This window comes from Strigops habroptila, chromosome 2 (genome assembly GCF_004027225.2).
Source record: "Strigops habroptila isolate Jane chromosome 2, bStrHab1.2.pri, whole genome shotgun sequence".
NCBI lineage: Eukaryota > Metazoa > Chordata > Aves > Psittaciformes > Psittacidae > Strigops > Strigops habroptila.
Window position 1 is genome coordinate 116865273 of NC_044278.2, and position 17233 is coordinate 116882505.

At 44.7% G+C, this 17233-nt stretch overlaps 1 protein-coding gene across 14 annotated transcripts in view; it reads right to left on the reverse strand.

The window, feature by feature from the left end:
- Positions 1–3061: 3061 nt before the first annotated feature.
- Positions 3062–17233, reverse strand: part of PICALM (phosphatidylinositol binding clathrin assembly protein) — a 71425-nt gene continuing 57253 nt past the window's right edge. For 5 of the 14 annotated variants that reach the window (XM_030475269.1, XM_030475239.1, XM_032919746.1 and 2 more), the window contains 5 exons: positions 16590–16613; positions 14587–14646; positions 12753–12857; positions 5470–5572; positions 3062–4533 (listed from right to left, as the gene is read on the reverse strand). In XM_030475269.1, the coding sequence (XP_030331129.1) occupies positions 5480–5572; positions 12753–12857; positions 14587–14646; positions 16590–16613 (282 nt within the window). In that variant the 3' untranslated portion in view covers positions 3062–4533; positions 5470–5479. The remainder of the gene's footprint in view (positions 4534–5469; positions 5573–12752; positions 12858–14586; positions 14647–16589; positions 16614–17233) is intronic. The other 9 variants (XM_030475281.1, XM_030475248.1, XM_030475325.1 and 6 more) reach the window with 7 other exon arrangements.

A 17233-nucleotide genomic window follows, 5' to 3' on the forward strand; every position in this document is an offset into this window, starting at 1 on the left:
GACTTGCCCTTGGATTTTACGTGGACTGTAAAAGCACGGATGTTTCTCTGTAATACAACACTTCAGAGCTCGTGTTCAGCACATTAGCCCAAACATGGAGTTGTTTTAGGATGTGACACGGTAACAAGATGCCAACAACCGTTCCCATCTATCCACTTCAACGCCAGGACAGGGCTTGGAGCAACCTGCTCTAGTGGAAGGTGTCCCTGCCCATGGCAGGGGATTGGAACTGGATGAGCTTTAAGCTCCCTTCCAACCCAAACCATTCTATGATTCTTTATGGCCCATCACACATCTCCACTGAGCCATGGAAAACTGGGACTTGACACAGTGCTGGATCTTTTCCTCACTTTTAGTGATTAAAGAGCTATAAAAACCCATAAACAAATATAAACCAATATCAAATAATGCTTTTCTAGAAAAGCAGCACTTGGGCACTTACTGTAGCTGGTAGGAGAAAGTTGAGCAGTTACCACCAAGATCCACACCATTAAAACAAACACAAGACCCAGCTCTGCTCCCACAGCGCAGCTGCCGGATACCCAGAGCCACGTGCTTGCATCCAACAGCTTTTCAGCACCGTTATCAGCTCTCAAACAGGACTTGTAAGGGAGCCAGCTGGTTCTTCCAAGGCTTTTGATCTTTCCCTCAGGAAATGTCCTCAGCAGAGAAGAATAGAAATGTGTTTTACTCAACGCATCGACTGATTTGGACTCGATGATCTTAAAGGTCTTTTCCAATCTAGTTGATTCTATGGTTTGTTATCTTGGGCAAGACATCTCCCATAGGCGAGATGGACATAGTATTTACTCAGCCTTCAGATACAACAGGGTGCCAAGCGGGTGGCAGCAAGGTTGTACCTTCAGGTAAACCTGCTCTAGGTTGTCTCCTTCTCCCTCCTTCTCCTGACGTGGCCGGGACATAGCCTGTTCCTGTCTGAACATGGAGAAAACAAACATTGGGAAACTCAAAGATACTTCTTGGTGGGCAAATTCATCAAGAAACATCAAGACTTTCTGCTCTCTCTGCCACAGCACAAGTGAGCTGCAAAGATCAAGGCAAAAGGTTGCCAAGAGGCCAAGGAGGAAGCTCTTGTGTGATTTACACACGCTGCCATTGATGCTTTGTCCTCTGCATTTGGCACGTTACTTCACTACCCCTCACGTTATCTTGTCAATCTTCCACCTCCATCAGCATTTACTCTTTCCCAGTGGTTTTTGGCACTTCATTCTCACTTTTCAGTCTTTATCTCGGTGTCACAGCCCTCCAGCTGTAATTCATTTGTGTCACTACAAAACTCATGTCAGGCTCTGGGAAAAGGCAGTTTGTGTAACAAGAGCTGCAGGGCAGCACCTCAGCCCTTCCTCTTGGTAAAGGCAGGTTTTAAACGTTTCCTGAGCTACAGTTCTCTTTGTGACTTTGGAACAAAGAACAGAAGCAGCAGCAGAACTGAGATGTGCCTTCAGATGAAGATTCTACACTTGGGCCTTTCGAAAACCCATGAAATTACCAGCTCTTCAGGCAAGAGTAATTCTCTCAGGAGGTAAATCCTGTTGTTTTCATTATACTATTCTCGGATTAGCTATTCTGACAGACTAGTTCCCTTTACAAAGCTTTAAGAGGAACCACGTCCCTCTAACAAAGCACTCCAAGCTTTCCCAGCCCGAGGTTTTTGCTCTTCTACATTAAGTAGAGTCTAAACTCAGTCTGGAGGAGAACCAGGTTTTCACAACCTCCCTGATTCAAAATGGCCAATAATCCAAAAGGAACCAGTCTGGGAGCTACAGCCGAGCATTCATCCAGCGCTACTGAAAAAGCAAACATGCTGATGAGGAACAAAGTAAATGGGATGGGGAATTTTCCTCAGGAAAATTGTCAAGCCAGTTTGTTCCTGAAGAGTAAACCAGGAGTAAGGTTTATCAGCAAAGCTTCACCTGCACGGCAGCTGTGTACAGAACACAGAGCAACTGTGAGCAAGCAGGGATGGGCAATGGATGGATCCATCATCCCTGAAGAAGACATGGTTTGGGTTGTTGGGGACTTTCGGCACCCACATGATTTGTGACCTCAAGGCTCCACAGAGCAAGGCCAAGGGATCAAGACCATCCAAGAACTAAGCAAGCAGATCTGTCCACAGCCAGTCACCTCAAGGGAGAGGTTGAAACCACCGCATGGGAGCATCACAGACCAAGAAGGTGACAAGGTTGGTCTGTTTTTACCATAACCTGTCACACCAGGCTGTGGAGGAGGAGGAGAAAGATCTAACCTTCATCTTTCACACAAGCTCTGCCCTGTGTACTTAAGAGGACACAGAGACACCTTTTCTCCAGCTGACCCTCAAATCAGACAACTCCCATTTTTGACATTCTGAGTGCAAGCCAAAACTAAGAGGAGTCTGTGCTCTGGTGGGACAGTCCCACAGCGAGCGCCTCAGCTGCAGGAAGAGTGCAGTGACCTGTGTATGAAACTCCCCAGTCTGGGCACGTGCATCACGGCATGTTCAGGGGATTTTATTCATGCTTTTAGAAAGACTTTAACTCTGCTGACATGGTGTAGGGTGATGTGTGCCTGCCCATGGCAGGGGGTTGGAACTAGATGATCTTAAGGTCCTTTCCAACCCAAACCATTCTATGATTCTATGTCACAATGCACATCCTTCAGGACAAGCCTCAGGCAGCTGAGAAGAGGGAAGTCCCAATTCTGTCACATCTCTCTGTGACAATAACTAGTGTCTCATTGCCAACGATGGCCTCGGCAAACCACCTAAAGCTTCTCCAGCATCTTCACCTTCTGTTGGAAGATACCTACATAATTATTTGGGGCATATTTATGCTTCTTGCTCTGTTACAAACAGCATGAGTTTACTGCCATGAATATTCTGGAGAAACTAGAAGGTGGTGATACAGCAGATGCAGTAAGGAACCGGGCTCTTAAGGAGACCACTCACTACAGTGGAGCTAAGGCCGTCTGCTACCACGGTGCTGGGAAGGTGTTGTGTGGATCAGGTCATCCGCAGCCTCGCAGCGCTGCCCTTCCTGTAACACAATATGCACATGTCAAATACATTTGGTATTTTATTAAGTAAACAAAGCAGTTATCAGTGCACATTTTCAAGCAGCAAATAAAGAAAAGAAGCACCTCAGACTTTCATACCGTAACAAAAGTTGTGTGGAAGCTGCATTTTATTGGAAAATCCACCCAGTTTTGCTAACATACAGTTTTAATATCTTAAACAAAAATAGAATCTGCAGAGACAATGCAGCAAGTATGCTCAACTCATGTACAGAATTGCTTTCACCTCCTGGACCGTCCTTCTGAAGGCCCCAAACTCCACCCCGAAGTTCTGGTGTATTTACAGAGAGCACCGATCAACAGTGCGGCTTTAATTCTTCCTTAACTAAACACCCACTAGACACGTGTAAGGAAGCTGCTTCCCCCCTTGGTGTTTTTAGCTTTTAAAAGGTACATGATCAGAAACATGGCACTTGCCAAATGAAAAGGCTTCTCCCCCATCCCCAAACACACACCACCTTTTTATTACGGAAAAGAAGGGAAGTCATAAAGTGAAAGCAATTCCTCACATTCATTTTGGAAAGGCCTTATAATGTCAAATGTAAAAATAATGACATGCCAAGCACAAAGCAATAAAGTTCCTTCCCGATGCACTAATGCTGAATTAAAAATGTAGTGCTTCTCCTAGGCAGGTAACTGTTCCCTTGCAAAGATCCGAGGCACGGAATTGACTATCAGGATTAACGTGGTTTTACAGCTCTTCCCTAATTCCCACTTACGCTGAGAATTCATTAGATTCAGACCTTAAACAGTATTTAGTGCTCTGTGTGAAAAGCGTTCTGAATCAGATTCATTCTTGGTGGAGAAAAAAAATCAGACATACTGTATACATCCATACTCATTTCCAGAAGGAGGTTTGGGGGAGGTTTTTTGTTTTGATACAATATTAATGTTAAATTGATAATCATAAATAAATACAAACAATAATACATAAGGAGTGTCTACTGCAAACTGAATATAGACTTGTTTAAAAAAGTTAATTTCCATTACTGCTGTGCCTACGTGTGTGAGGACTGAAGAAAAGGGAACTGCAGAATTAAGAGTTAGGATTTGAGCCTCCCCTGCCCCAAGTCTTGTTACAGTAAAGGACACATCCCCATTCCAGACAGCATTCCCAAACACCAATCCCAGTTTCTCAGAATCGAGGCTTCTCTTCGTGTGTTACCGCTTACGGATGCTACTGGAAACCGAGAGTACTGAGGTGCCAGTCACCGGGACAAAAACCAGCTCTGACGGCTGAACGGATGGCAATTCGTGGCTCTGGATAGTGATGTTTCCTTACGGAGTCGTCCCAGGTTCCTTCATTGCTCTTCATCATTTCACCGCATCACTGAATGGAGGAGGAGAGTTGGAGAGACTGAAGTTCACTGTTTTTTTCCTGGAAGTGGGGGTTTACTGGTGAGCACATCTTTTTGGAAACGTTCCTTTCTCTTCCGTCTAACACAGTTACATAAACTGGATCTGGAAAGATGAAAAACCCTCGTGTTAACATCCGACAGAAGAAGACTTCACTAGAAACCCATGTGTTCTTCAAGCAGTGCCATTGTTGCCCAAGCAAGAACACCCAAGCTACCCCAGGAGCTGGAGTTGTGGACAGAAACAGACATTTCACAAGATCGGGGCCAGAAGACAACCAAAAGCCATTGGGATGTTTTTCCAGCTACACCACCCTGTGGAACATCTGGGTTAGGTCCCTTGTCCAACAACAAAAGTCCTCGCTGATCCACACAACACTGTCACCAGTGGCAGCATAACACAGGTCAACATCGTGATGAAGAGCATCCAAGGTCATTTTTCAGGCTGAACCAGAGGAAGGGCACAAAGAAAAGCAGATGCTGCCTGCAATGAAGCCTACTCTTCCTTTACACAGCCTTGAATCTTTCCATGGTTTCACTCTAGTACTTAATTATCACCTGCCCCTTAGTGATAAAACAGAACTCCAGTGCACATCTGTACAAAACTCAACCCTTGCACACCACGAGCACCTTCTCCTGCATAAAGTCAACTCTCTGGTCAAGCAGCCTGGGGAAGGGCACGAGCAGATGGTATTTGCTGCTGACCCTGAAGCCTAAACGTTTTCTTCATGGTCAATACTAGGGAGTGCCAGTTCCTGTTCCCTAACTGCAACAAGGACCATGTGAGCTGGCTCTGCACTTCAGAAGGGAACAATCAAGCTTTATTTCCAAAGGACTGAAGCAAAATGACTTGATGGGGCCTTTAAATCACTGCAGGTAAGTACATTGAGCTTCTAAGTCACTTCCACAGTGCTTCCAACTCAACATGACTTCTTTTTCTTCAGAACCAGTTCTAGTCGTGGTAAGAAAACTTGAATGAGAACTTTGAAGTTTTGTTTTATATCACCAAAAACCAGCATCTCCCCAGAATAACGGACAATACCTAAGTTGTTCTACAAGAAATCCTGGAGAGAGAGCTCTGCAAAGGGATCCTTTCCTGAGGCTCTGTGAGGACTCTGACTGGAAGGGCTGGATGCTGCAGACAGCTAGTAGGAAAGACGACAGAGAAAGGGAAAGAAAAAGAAAAAAGGTCTCAGAATGACAGAATATGAAAGCTGAACGTGTAATGAGAGGACAAGGGGAGGTTTAGAGGCAAACTTGGCAGAAATCAACTCTTAAAGCAAGGTGTTTGGTCACATGGAAAACACAAAATGCCTCTTCAGTGGTTGGTGTAATGCAGAAACAAGCTGGATGTGACCCTCTGGAAAGGAAACTTCTATTGGGTGTTTGCCAAAGCAATAGGTAACCCCGTGCTTCCACTGTGGCTTTCTTCACAAGAGGATACAAGACATGAAGGCTGACTCTGGTGAATGGCAAAGGCAAGTCCTGCCAGGGAGAGAGGAGGCTGCAGGTCCAGCCGTGGCAAGGCAGCTTTCCAGATGCCTTCTCCAGAGGAAACAGGGACCTTAAAGCTCATCCAGTTCCAACCCCCTGCCACAGGCAGGGACACCTTCTACTAGAGCAGGTTGCTCCAAGCCCCTGTGTCCAACCTGGCCTTGAACACTGCCAGGGATGGGGCAGCCACAGCTTCTCTGGGCACCCTGTGCCAGCGCCTCAGCACCCTCACAGGGAAGAACTTCTGCTCAAGCGCTCATCTCAATCTCCCCTCTGGCAGGTTAAAGCCATTCCCCTTGGCCTTGTCCAAAGCCCCTCTCCAGGCTTCTTGTAGCCCCTTTAGGCACTGGAGCTGCTCTAAGGTCTCCCCTTCAGGAGCCTTCTCTTCTCCAGGCTGACCCAGCCCAGCTCTCTCAGCCTGGCTCCAGAGCAGAGCTGCTCCAGCCCTTGCAGCATCTCATGGCCCTCTCCAGTCACTAACCACAGCACTTACTTGTACTTCATACCCACTGCAAAAATCATTACATGAAGATGTTCTTTCTTTGGAAACACAGAACATCTGCCAGCCTGTGCATGACGGGGAACATGCTTATGGGAACTGCTTGCACAAGTGCCCACAGTGTAAATACAGACTTTGCCCATTTAAATCTTTCACGTTAACATCTACCTCAAACAGGTGAGGAGTAGTTCTTTCATGATCCTCCCTCTCTGGGTCAGAATCTTTCCCTCCCTCCCCAAACCTCACTCCCAATGGGCACTCGGATCCAATCCCCATAAACAGCTTATGGAAGGAGTCATGAGACAGAATGGGAAGTGCTTGAGAAGCAGTTTCAGCATGTCAGAAGTTCCCCTTTTAAACTCAGTTCTTCCCTTTGGAAAGCCATAGCTCACATACCCCACCACTCTCCAGGAGTTGAGCCAGACCACACGATGAAGTCCTGCAGCGCCATGCCCTGAGCAGGACGTACCTGCTGCCACTCCAGTTCATGACACATTCTTCCTCTTCGTGGTCAAGTGGCTCGAAGTCACATATTAAAAGTCCTGGTAAATTGAGGTGGTGAATCTCCAATTGATATTGAGTGCAAAGGGATGTCCCGGTTTGAAAGCAGTGTGGAAGACTGGTAGGTTTAGAGCTCTATCATTGTGCAACATTAGCGTGTAGCCAGAAACAGGGGGGGAATTTCAGGAAGCCTGTTCAGGTTAAATACTGGGAAAACAACTTGACAATGCTGCTTCCAACGTGCCACAGCCAGATTCAGACAAGACACAGTCTTTTACAGTAAATACATATCTTAACAAGAATACTCTAATTATTAAAAAGACCTAAAAATAATCATGCAAAATACAATTAGTTTCCTACATCTATCCAGAATCCAGGAAAGACGTATGTGAAAACCAGAACCTCCCTTAGTTTCTAAGGAGAAGCATTTAAACCAGCAGCACCAGCAATACTTTCTCTAGTACTAACACATCCAGAGCTGCAGATTCAGCCTCCTCACGCCTGGCACTTGTGTGATCTGAAGTGCAATGTCCTCTACTGGATCAGACCCAAAGCTCGGCCTCCCCTCCAAGAGCAGTCAGCACTTCTCACTGCTTCCAACCAAGCCAAAGGCTCCCCGGAGTCGCAGCAGGACAGAGCCACACCATCCATAGGTGCTGGTTCCCATCATTACCTGGATACTGGTTCCTCATTAAACAAGTCTGTTAGGCTGTTTTAGGATTAATGTGCCAAAAAGGAGCACCTGCAGAGTCTCTGGCATAAGTGTGTCCTGAACCTCATACCCTGTTCTTCCAGTTTCAAAAAACCCAAACCAACCAAACAGCAGCCAAAAAACCCACCAAAACCAAACCCCCCTCCAAAACCAACTTACTCATTGGCACATCCACCTCTTCCTCAGCATCACCAGGTGATCTCTCCTACTGCCTTCCCTGTACAACTCAGTGATGGTAGCAGCTGCGGGCTTCCATTCACACAGATGCTGGCAGGAGGCTGAGTAATTTCTTTATTCTATGTTAAATCTTACACTTTTCTTTACCCAAATGCCTCCCCTCCCAGGGCTGGGTCCTTTTGGGGTAACCAGAGCAGAATATGTAACACTTAAGGCACGATGTGTCAGTATTGCACCAGTCTGTACTAGCCAGTGTGGTTGTGGTGGTGGTGAACACTGAAGCATGTGCATGATGCTACTCAGGCTTCCAACAGGCAGTTGCATTCCCATGAGCTGTATGACAGCATTCAGATCTGGCTTGTCTGAAATACTCTGCACTGGCTGTGCTGTACCACATCCGCCATCATTCCAGCTGCTGTTTAACCTTGGTTGGACCATAGGCTCAGCCTGTTCCTTCCTCACATACAGGCACACTCATCCCCCACCAGCTAAAACCACTCCGACCACTCTCACTGCTGTGGGCAGCGCGATATAATACACTGCAGAGAGGAATCTTTTGCTATTTGATCAAGATGAAAACTTATTTTCTCTCTCAAGTGAGAAATACTGAGCCACATCAAGGTAAGTGGTTTCAAAGGAAAAAGGCACACACCAGTTTCTATGAAGTGTCTCCTGCACCCACGTTTCCAAAGCAGCAACTGCTCCAGTCTCATCCTGAATTATTTCAAACTATTTTGCCCTTAAAAACACCAAACTCCCCCCACTTTGATAGCACCAGTTAGAAATGAAGTTGCAAGCGTGTAAACAGAACACTTGAAAGAGAAGCAAAATGTCTAGAGGAAGGACAAGTACATTTAAGACAAACCCCTAAGAGTATCAAGTCAGGAATGTCAGTTGGACTTATAGAGAAACTGGACAACGCTGGGCTGCCCATTTTGCCAGTCTGGGCACAAAGCAGGAGGAGTTCCCAACACAACACAACGTGGCAAGATGATTTTCTGGCAACACCTTTGCATTTGTCATAAAGCTTTCAAACACTTTCTAGTTTCTTTACTGCAGGCAGCAACCAAGAACTGTCAGCAGACTAGAGGTAAGTGATACAATCTGGTGCTTTAAGTGTGAATACGAAAAACAGTTATAGTTTTTGACAGTCAGAAAACACCATGGACAAAACTTGGATTAGAATAATGGTATTCAGAGAGATCCATGTGGCAGTTTGAACTATGTACTTCCAGATAACCATTATCTGTTCTTTAAGGTTTGTTTACTTACCCCAGGAACACACATTTTTACTTCTTTATTTTCCTATCTATATTTCTGGCAAAACAAGAGCAGGAACTAAACCTAAACCGGTATTCCCCCTGCACTGGGCACTGGTGAGGCTGCATCTTGAATCCTGTGTCCAGTGCTGGGCCCCTCACTACAGGAGAGACTGAGGTGCTGGAGCGGGGCCAGAGAAGGGCAACGGAGCTGGTGCAGGGCCTGGAGCACAAGTGTGATGAGGAACGGCTGAGGGACCTGGGGGGGTTTAGTCTGGAGAAGAGAAGGCTCAGGGGGGACCTTATCGCTCTCTGCAACTGCCTGAAAGGAGGTTGTAGTGAAGTGGGGTCAGTCTCCTCTCCCAAGTAACAAGTGACAGGACAAGAGGAAACAGCCTCAAGCTGCACCAGGGCAGGTTTAGATGGAGATGAGGAACAATTCCTTCCCCAAAGGGTGCTCAGGCATTGGAACAGGCTGCCCAGGGCAGTGCTGGAGTCACCGTCCCTGGAAGTGTTCACAAACTGTCTAGCTGAGGCCCTCAGTGCCATGGGTTAGTGGTGGCCTTGGCAGTGCTGGGGAATGGTTGGACTTGATGGTCTTAAAGGTCTTTTCCAACCTGGTTGATTCCGTGATTCTAAACAGACAAATATGCTCTCAAAGACTCTCAAGAGTCAGCATACAGAAAATTTCATGTAATAGTGCTGTAATTCCGCTTGTGGCTATATGTTAGTAAATAACCTTAATAACATAATAGCAGAATAACGTAATAGTAAATAAATACAGAATGGTTTGGGTTGGAAGGGACTTTAAAGCTCATCTAGTTCCAACCTCCTGTCATAGGCAGGGACACCTTCTACTAGAGCAGGTTGCTCCAAGCCCCTGTGTCCAACCTGGCCTTGAACACTGCCAGGGATGGGGCAGCCACAGCTTCTCTGGGCACCCTGTGCCAGCGCCTCAGCACCCTCACAGGGAAGAGCTTCTGCCTCAGAGCTCATCTCAATCTCCCCTCTGGCAGGTTAAAGCCATTCCCCTTGTCCTGTCCCTACAGGCCCTTGTCCAAAGCACCTCTCCAGGTTTCTTGTAGCCCCTTTAGGCACTGGGAGCTGCTCTAAGCTCTCCCCGGAGCCTTCTCTTCTCCAATACTACTAGGTGATACTAAATAGATATTAGTACACATCATCTCTGCCACATATGGGGAGGCAGCTCCCACAAGCAGCCTTTGTTTCACTGAGGTTGCTTTAAGGATATCAGAGGTCTGAGAGCTCAGCGCCTGTGAGCGGCGCAGACTGTGTGTCTCGGGGAGAGCCCTGCTCGGTCACGCAGCAAATGCTGATTCAACGGGTGTGTTTCTATCAAATTAATTCTCACTGGAGCCAAACTGTGAGATAAGCACCATAAATACAGCTCTGCACACCTCACTTGTGACTAATTCCTCTTTCCCCTGTTATGACAGTGGCTGGGATTCAACCTACACCAAGCCCTACAACATCCAGTGAAGCAGAAAGGCCTCGCCTGGCTCCTCAGACCCACCGACCTGTGTCTGACTCAGGCAGGCATGCAGGTTATTATTTAGTTTTGGTTTTAAAGGATCACTTCAAATATGATTTTTTTTGGGAGCTATAGAAAAAATCCTTGAAGATTAACTTGCTTTTTATTTAAGAGTCATAAACACTCTCTCTCCCCCTTGAAATAACATAAAACCCATGTGAAAGATACCAATTCACTTAAGTGGCAGTGAACGTGCAAAGCATCTCTCAGAAGCCCAAGAGAAAGTTAACAGGGAACTGTATTTCTAGCTGAAGAACTCCAACAACTTCCCTTTCAGATAAAGCCTTTATAAAGTAAGAATATTAAGAAAATGATCTATCCACAAGGCTGTATTTTAAGGCAGACAATGTCCACACTGCCTACTGCAGCACACAGCACAGCCTCTCCTGTTAAAGGATCAGATTCAGGCACTGGACGATGTTTGAGGCTCTTTTCCCTTCCAACCTACTGTTGAATTCTCTCCCCTCCAAACTCTAGAACCAAACACCATACACAGCCCAATGCATACCTAACGTTATACACGTGTTTTTAAACAGTCACCTTTAAAGACTGAGCTCTTTATAGGAAGATCAAAATACAGACTCAATATATTACATTGTTTTCTATTAGAATCATGGTGTAGCTTGAACTTTGACTGAGAAACATCTGGCTGGTAAGTAAAACCCATGCTATTCACACTGCAGTTCCACCTGCCAGCTACACTCTGCCTCTAACTGCAGCTCACAGACACAAAAAGCCTTAATGCTCTCGGTACTTTCTGGAAACCCTATGAAGGTGTTTGAAGTCGTCCATCCCTTCTTCTCCCTTTATTAAATGTTTTTTTCTACTTCAAAACACTCTTTAGAGATGGCAACTGAGTTAAAAACTGTGAGTTCAGACAGAAACCTCCCAGTGACAGAAGTTTGATAAACAAGCAAAAAAAAGGCACATATTTAACTCCAGTATTGATGAAGTCAGTTCTCCTCAATGGTCAGAAGAACCCTTCAGGACACTCCTTCATTCCAGTACATGAGGAAGTGAGTCTATTCACAACACGAGAAGCAGCAAAGCAGGCAATTTAAGGAACGCTCCACTTAAACATAACACTTAGCAAGGAAAGGCTAAAGAGGTTGCTATAGCTATTGAGCATCTTTCCCTGTGCTGCAAATACTGTCTCTACAAAACCATGGAGGAACACAAAGACCTCTGGAGAACTCAGTGGTTAAAACCAGATGAACGTGCCATCCACCTCCCACTGAGGTGTTTGGTTGAAGTTTCATGATCTTTTCAAGCCCATCTCTAACATTCATAGACCCAAAAGGCTACATACACCCTGTTTGTCCCCTGAGAAATGCTGTAATATAAGCATGAAGCTTACACTTAAAAGAAGTTTACAGCTCCTGCCAGACTTGGTTACTTTATAATCTAACACTTTTAAGTGTAATAGGCTGAAGAACAGTGGTACACACAGAATCCTACAGCCCAGACTGGTTTGGGTTGCAGAGGCCTTTAAAGCTCATCCAGTTCCAGCCCCCTGCCACGGGCAGGGACACCTTCCACTAGAGCAGGTTGCTCCAAGCCCCTGTGTCCAACCTGGCCTTGAACACTGCCAGGGATGGAGCATTTACCACTTCTCTTGGCAACCTGTGCCAGCGCCTCAGCACCCTCACAGGGAAGAACTTCTTCCTTATATCTAACCTGAACTTCCCCTGTTTCAGCTTAAACCCATCACCCCTTGTTCTATCACTACAGTCGCTGATGAAGCGTCCCTCTCCAGCACCCTTGTAGGCATGCTTAGGAAAAAGCTGCAATACCACAATCTCACACACTTAGAGGTAAAGCAGCACAGAACGTAACTTTGGGGAACAAACTTGTCTTCAGCAAACACTACAGACGTTAACTGTCCTCTTAGTAAAGAGTTGAGGATAACCTCAGTCACATTCCCACAAAAACAGTGCCTTAAACCCCTCTCCTCTGCTTCTGTAAGACACACTTGATGCTGCCAACCTGAAGATATGACCGAGGCAGCAATCCTCACATCCTGGGCTTGTGCGACACATCCATCCAACACAAGAAAACATTAAAACACTTTTAAAGGAGCTGATCCAGCTGCAGTTTGTTCCAATATGGCACCATTGACCTTGGATATACACACCTGTGCTCCTGGGACAGGGCCAAAGGGGTTTGGTGGTCTCATGACTGGTTGACTGTATATTAAAGTTGGCTGTGTCATTACTGGTATGCCTCCCATCTGCGATGGCTACAAGAGATCCAGACAGCATCAAATCACACACAGCATTAACACATCACAAGTATTATATTCTGTGGTTTAAGGAGAGAAAGGAAAATGGTACATGGGTGAGAAGCCTTGCTCAGATTTGATAGATGCAATCAGGAAGCCCTTTGTACAATATTGTGCAAATAAAGGTTGCTTTAGGGAACATTAGAGCCTTTTCAAGGAACACTCTCAATAGCAACTGAGCCCATTTCATCTCTTGCCGCAAAGATCTGAAACGCTAAAGTACTTTTTTAAGCACAAGCATTTGTGCTGGTGCTCTTGCTCCCAAACTGAGGTTGGAAGCGCTTCCCTGCCTGCCTCTGAAAGCACAAGAACAGATTTAGACACCTATCCAGAGCTGAGCTTAAGAGAAACTGGGAGTTGAGAACTCCCTGTGCAATTAACACAAAGTCATTATGCGGTCCTAGTCTAAAGTGTTACTGACACTCCGGCTGAGCCAAAGGAAGAGTTTAAACCATATTAATGGTCTTAGAAGTCAGGGTTTATTTAATGTAACTGCCCATCTCTGGCACTGCTTTTGGCAGCCCCCTCAGGCTTGGGCTGATACCCAGCAGCAGTCCTACTGAAGGAATCTCCATTCCCAGCAGCTTTTCCTTGACTAATCCCGGTACTCCTACCTTTAAACCCCACAATGAAAGCTGCCTTACAAACCATGCAAGATTATTTTATGTACAAAGCCCCTCTCCAGCTTTCTTGTAGCCCCTTTAGGTACTGGAAGGCTTCCCCAGCTGCTGAATCAAACTAACTAAGAAAATCCTTACAGCACCATCAACGCAAAGCTGAGTAGAACAACTCTGCATCTACACCATTGGCAGTTTAACCATGATGACTTTGAACACCACCACACTACAGGACTTCATGGATGGACGGGGGGAATATGATCCTCTCTCAGAAGAGCCTCAAGAACACAGCTGGCTACTTTCACAGTTTGCTTACTGAGTGTCTACAATTATTAATTTGATTACATGATGAAACATTTAGCTTATTTTTATATGATACTAATCTGTGAGCTGTGTAACAGCGTAACTGTTCTAAGGCAGTTCTCTCCCTTTAATTCACCCAGCAAAGCTGTGCTACATCAAACCCACACTAAGAAGGAAGAGTTGAGGCAAATCATTTCAGAAACAATCTAAAATCTGAGGTAAGTACAAAAACTTGAACAACTTTTAAAAACAACAAGCAGTGAGGTCAGGTCTATGTCAAAAGCCTTCCAGTGCTGGTGTGTCACTAAGATTCAACCTCAACCAGTACCACATCACATCACAAACTTACAGTTCTGTAGCACTGATCATTACAAAGAACTTCTGCTGAGGTTGGGAGCAAGTATTTAAGGAAGGTTTCACTTCACTGGTAAAACATTCCTGTTGTGAATGTAGCTGTCTGTGCTCACACGCTGCACCTAGCTCCATGATACGCTTATTTCTACAATACACCTGTTTCTACACCAATAAAGCCACTACGTTTTAAGAAGTTTATGAAAAACTAAGTGAGGTATTAAAGGGCAGACTTCAATTTTAGACAAAACCCACTGAAGTAGTTCAGAAAACCAGGATTTAATGATTTGCTGAAGAATAAAGCAATAGGAGTGGAAATTTAGTCTTCAGATAAGCAGTTCAGAAAAACAACTGCTACCAAACTATAAGCAATCGAATCTAAAGCATCCCACTTGAGTTGCAGGAATTCCACTCACCATCCCGTAGCCCATCATTCCCGTTGGCGTTGTGGCAGGATACGCCATGACAGGAGGTGCCTGGTGTGAAAAACAGTGGTGAACTGAGAGGAGAAGAGAGCAGCCGCACACTGGGAAGACATCGCGGTCTAAGGGTCAACTGCAGCACTTGGCTTGTTGTGAATATAGCAAAGAACAAGTAGGATTTGCAGTCTTGTGTCAAGAGTGTGTCCAAATTATTTCAGCCGAAATATAGTACCTGAGCTAAAGTTTCTGTTGGCAAATCTATGATTATGCATTTGCTTTTAACCTGTCAGGCTAACCTAAACTGCAAGCTACCATTCTCTCAGCATCCTGTTTAAAAAACACAGGAGGAGACACAGAGAAGTTTGAGAGAAACTATTCAGGGAGCAGAAGCACTTTTTTAAACCCATAAAGTACATACTTATATTTCAATATCAGAACTAATGGCACACAAGGAGTCTTAAGAGTGAATTTTAAAGATGGAAAGGCCAGACTACCATTGCTTCTGCTGACATTAAGGGAATTCTCTTCTCTCTAGCAGGATAGACATGCTATGGGGATTCTCCTTCAATAGAAATTCAACATGAATATCTTGTATCCTTTCTCACTCACCCACTTAGTACAGTGAATCTGAAGAGGTTTCATGTCCTCTTAGTACTTTGCAGATACGTTTGTATTAACCTCAAGCTAAGCTAACTTTTATGAAGTTACAGCAAGATGCTGTCAACAGACAAAACCTGGGGGGAGGCTATGTTCTGTAGGCAGCGTGGCAACATATACATAGAAAAACAGCTGATAACTCAGAAAGGGAAATGTATTAAAGACAATTCTTCACATTCTTTGTTCTACAGTTCATTATCCACTTTCTAAATTAGTATTAACTCTTATAAGGACAAAAAAAAGGTTTGGTTTTCTTTCAGACTATATAAATATTGCTGTCTATCCACTCCACCTCCTTTTAGACTCTTCTTTAAGAGTCTAATTTTCATGCTGTTGCTGTGGGGATTACTCTTTGTGACAAGACACAGACCATATGCATTTCTTGCTACACAGAGATTACTGATACAGAGAAGAGGTAAGTGACAAGATATTAAGAACACTGGATTAATTAAAGCAGATAAACTGGAACACAAAGACCAGGACATCAGCAAAGCTGCTGCTGAATTCAGTTCTAAGGTATCAGCTGCCTTTTCATATATAGTAGCCAGTCACTGGCGTTTCAATTGCCATTAGAACAGATTTCCCCAAGCAAGAACTATCTAGCCATGTGCTATCCATGTGTTTCACACAGCTGGCCAAGCTACCCTGAAAATACTTCTGTTTTGCTACACAAACATGCTGACTAAATTTAGTTTTGAGTGCTCAGACCTACCATCCTTTAGTTAGAGTTACCCTGCAATGAAAACAGAGCACAGGGAAAGACCAATATCACTGTCTACAAAGAAAAAACCTCCTTTGAAATGCAAGGCTGCATTCCTCAGACAGCAAGCACAGGTTACTGCCTGCCCTTTGTAAGCTGTCAGCATGGATTTTCTTGTTCCATCTCAGCATTAATGACATATTGGTCTCTCCCCACTTAAAACAAAATGAAAACCAATCGAGATCTACTGTCAAGGTGGAGAAAGTGCCAAGTATAACAGAAGCCCGTGAGGTTTCATGCAGTTATTCAAACACAAACATTTTAATCTTCATTCAGAATTCACCAAGTGCATTAAAGGCAGCACAGACACACACCCCAGCTCTCTGGCAGCAAATGGTACAGTTTAAAGCAAGGAAAAAAAAAATCATCTCAGTGTTTCCCATGCCATCATTCGAGTCAAGAGGCTGCAGACCACCTATGGAGTTGGTGTATGCTAGGAGAAGCTCCAATTTTTTGGCACACCAAAGATTTTAAAATGAGAAATGTGTCAATAGCAGGAAGGTTATGAGGTTCTGCAAGAGCAGTGGTTAATATCAGCATGCCAGTCGATTGCAAAAAGGCTGTGGGTTGTTTCACTTACGTATTGTGGAAAGTGCATGCCATTCTGTATTCCCCAGGGAGAACAATTACATAATGCAATAACACTGGATTAGAAGCAAATACTTACACAACGGAATATACACAGATAGCATTTTAGTTCACAAATACATTAAAATGTTTCCCCCGACACGTTCTTGTAATTCAAGTCATTCACTGAGACAACAGACACCTGTGATACTGTCACCACTATTAGGTTTGTGGTTGTTTTGCACAGTCCATTTATTTGGTATATGCCTTTATCCAAGCCTTATGTTCAAAAGCATATCTATTGAGCAAGCAGCAGCAACTCCACAATAAATAGACCAGCAGAGGAAAAACAAACTGCCCCCTCCCTCCTAATTTCTGTTTCAAGATTTGTAGGTTAATAGAACAGTTTCACAGGAAGAGAAATGTCTCAACAGTATCTCTAATAATAAAAGCTGTTCAATGTAATGACTTACTACAAGAAGATGTATATACAAAGACATGAGTTATTAAACAGATTCAAGCACACAAGTAAACTCAAACCACCAGTCATTAGAGCAGGTGAGTAGCTGCAATCTCCTCAATATCTACACACCCTCCGGTGAGGTCCACAAACTTTACTCATAGACTCATAGAATGGTTTAGGTTGGAAAGGACCTT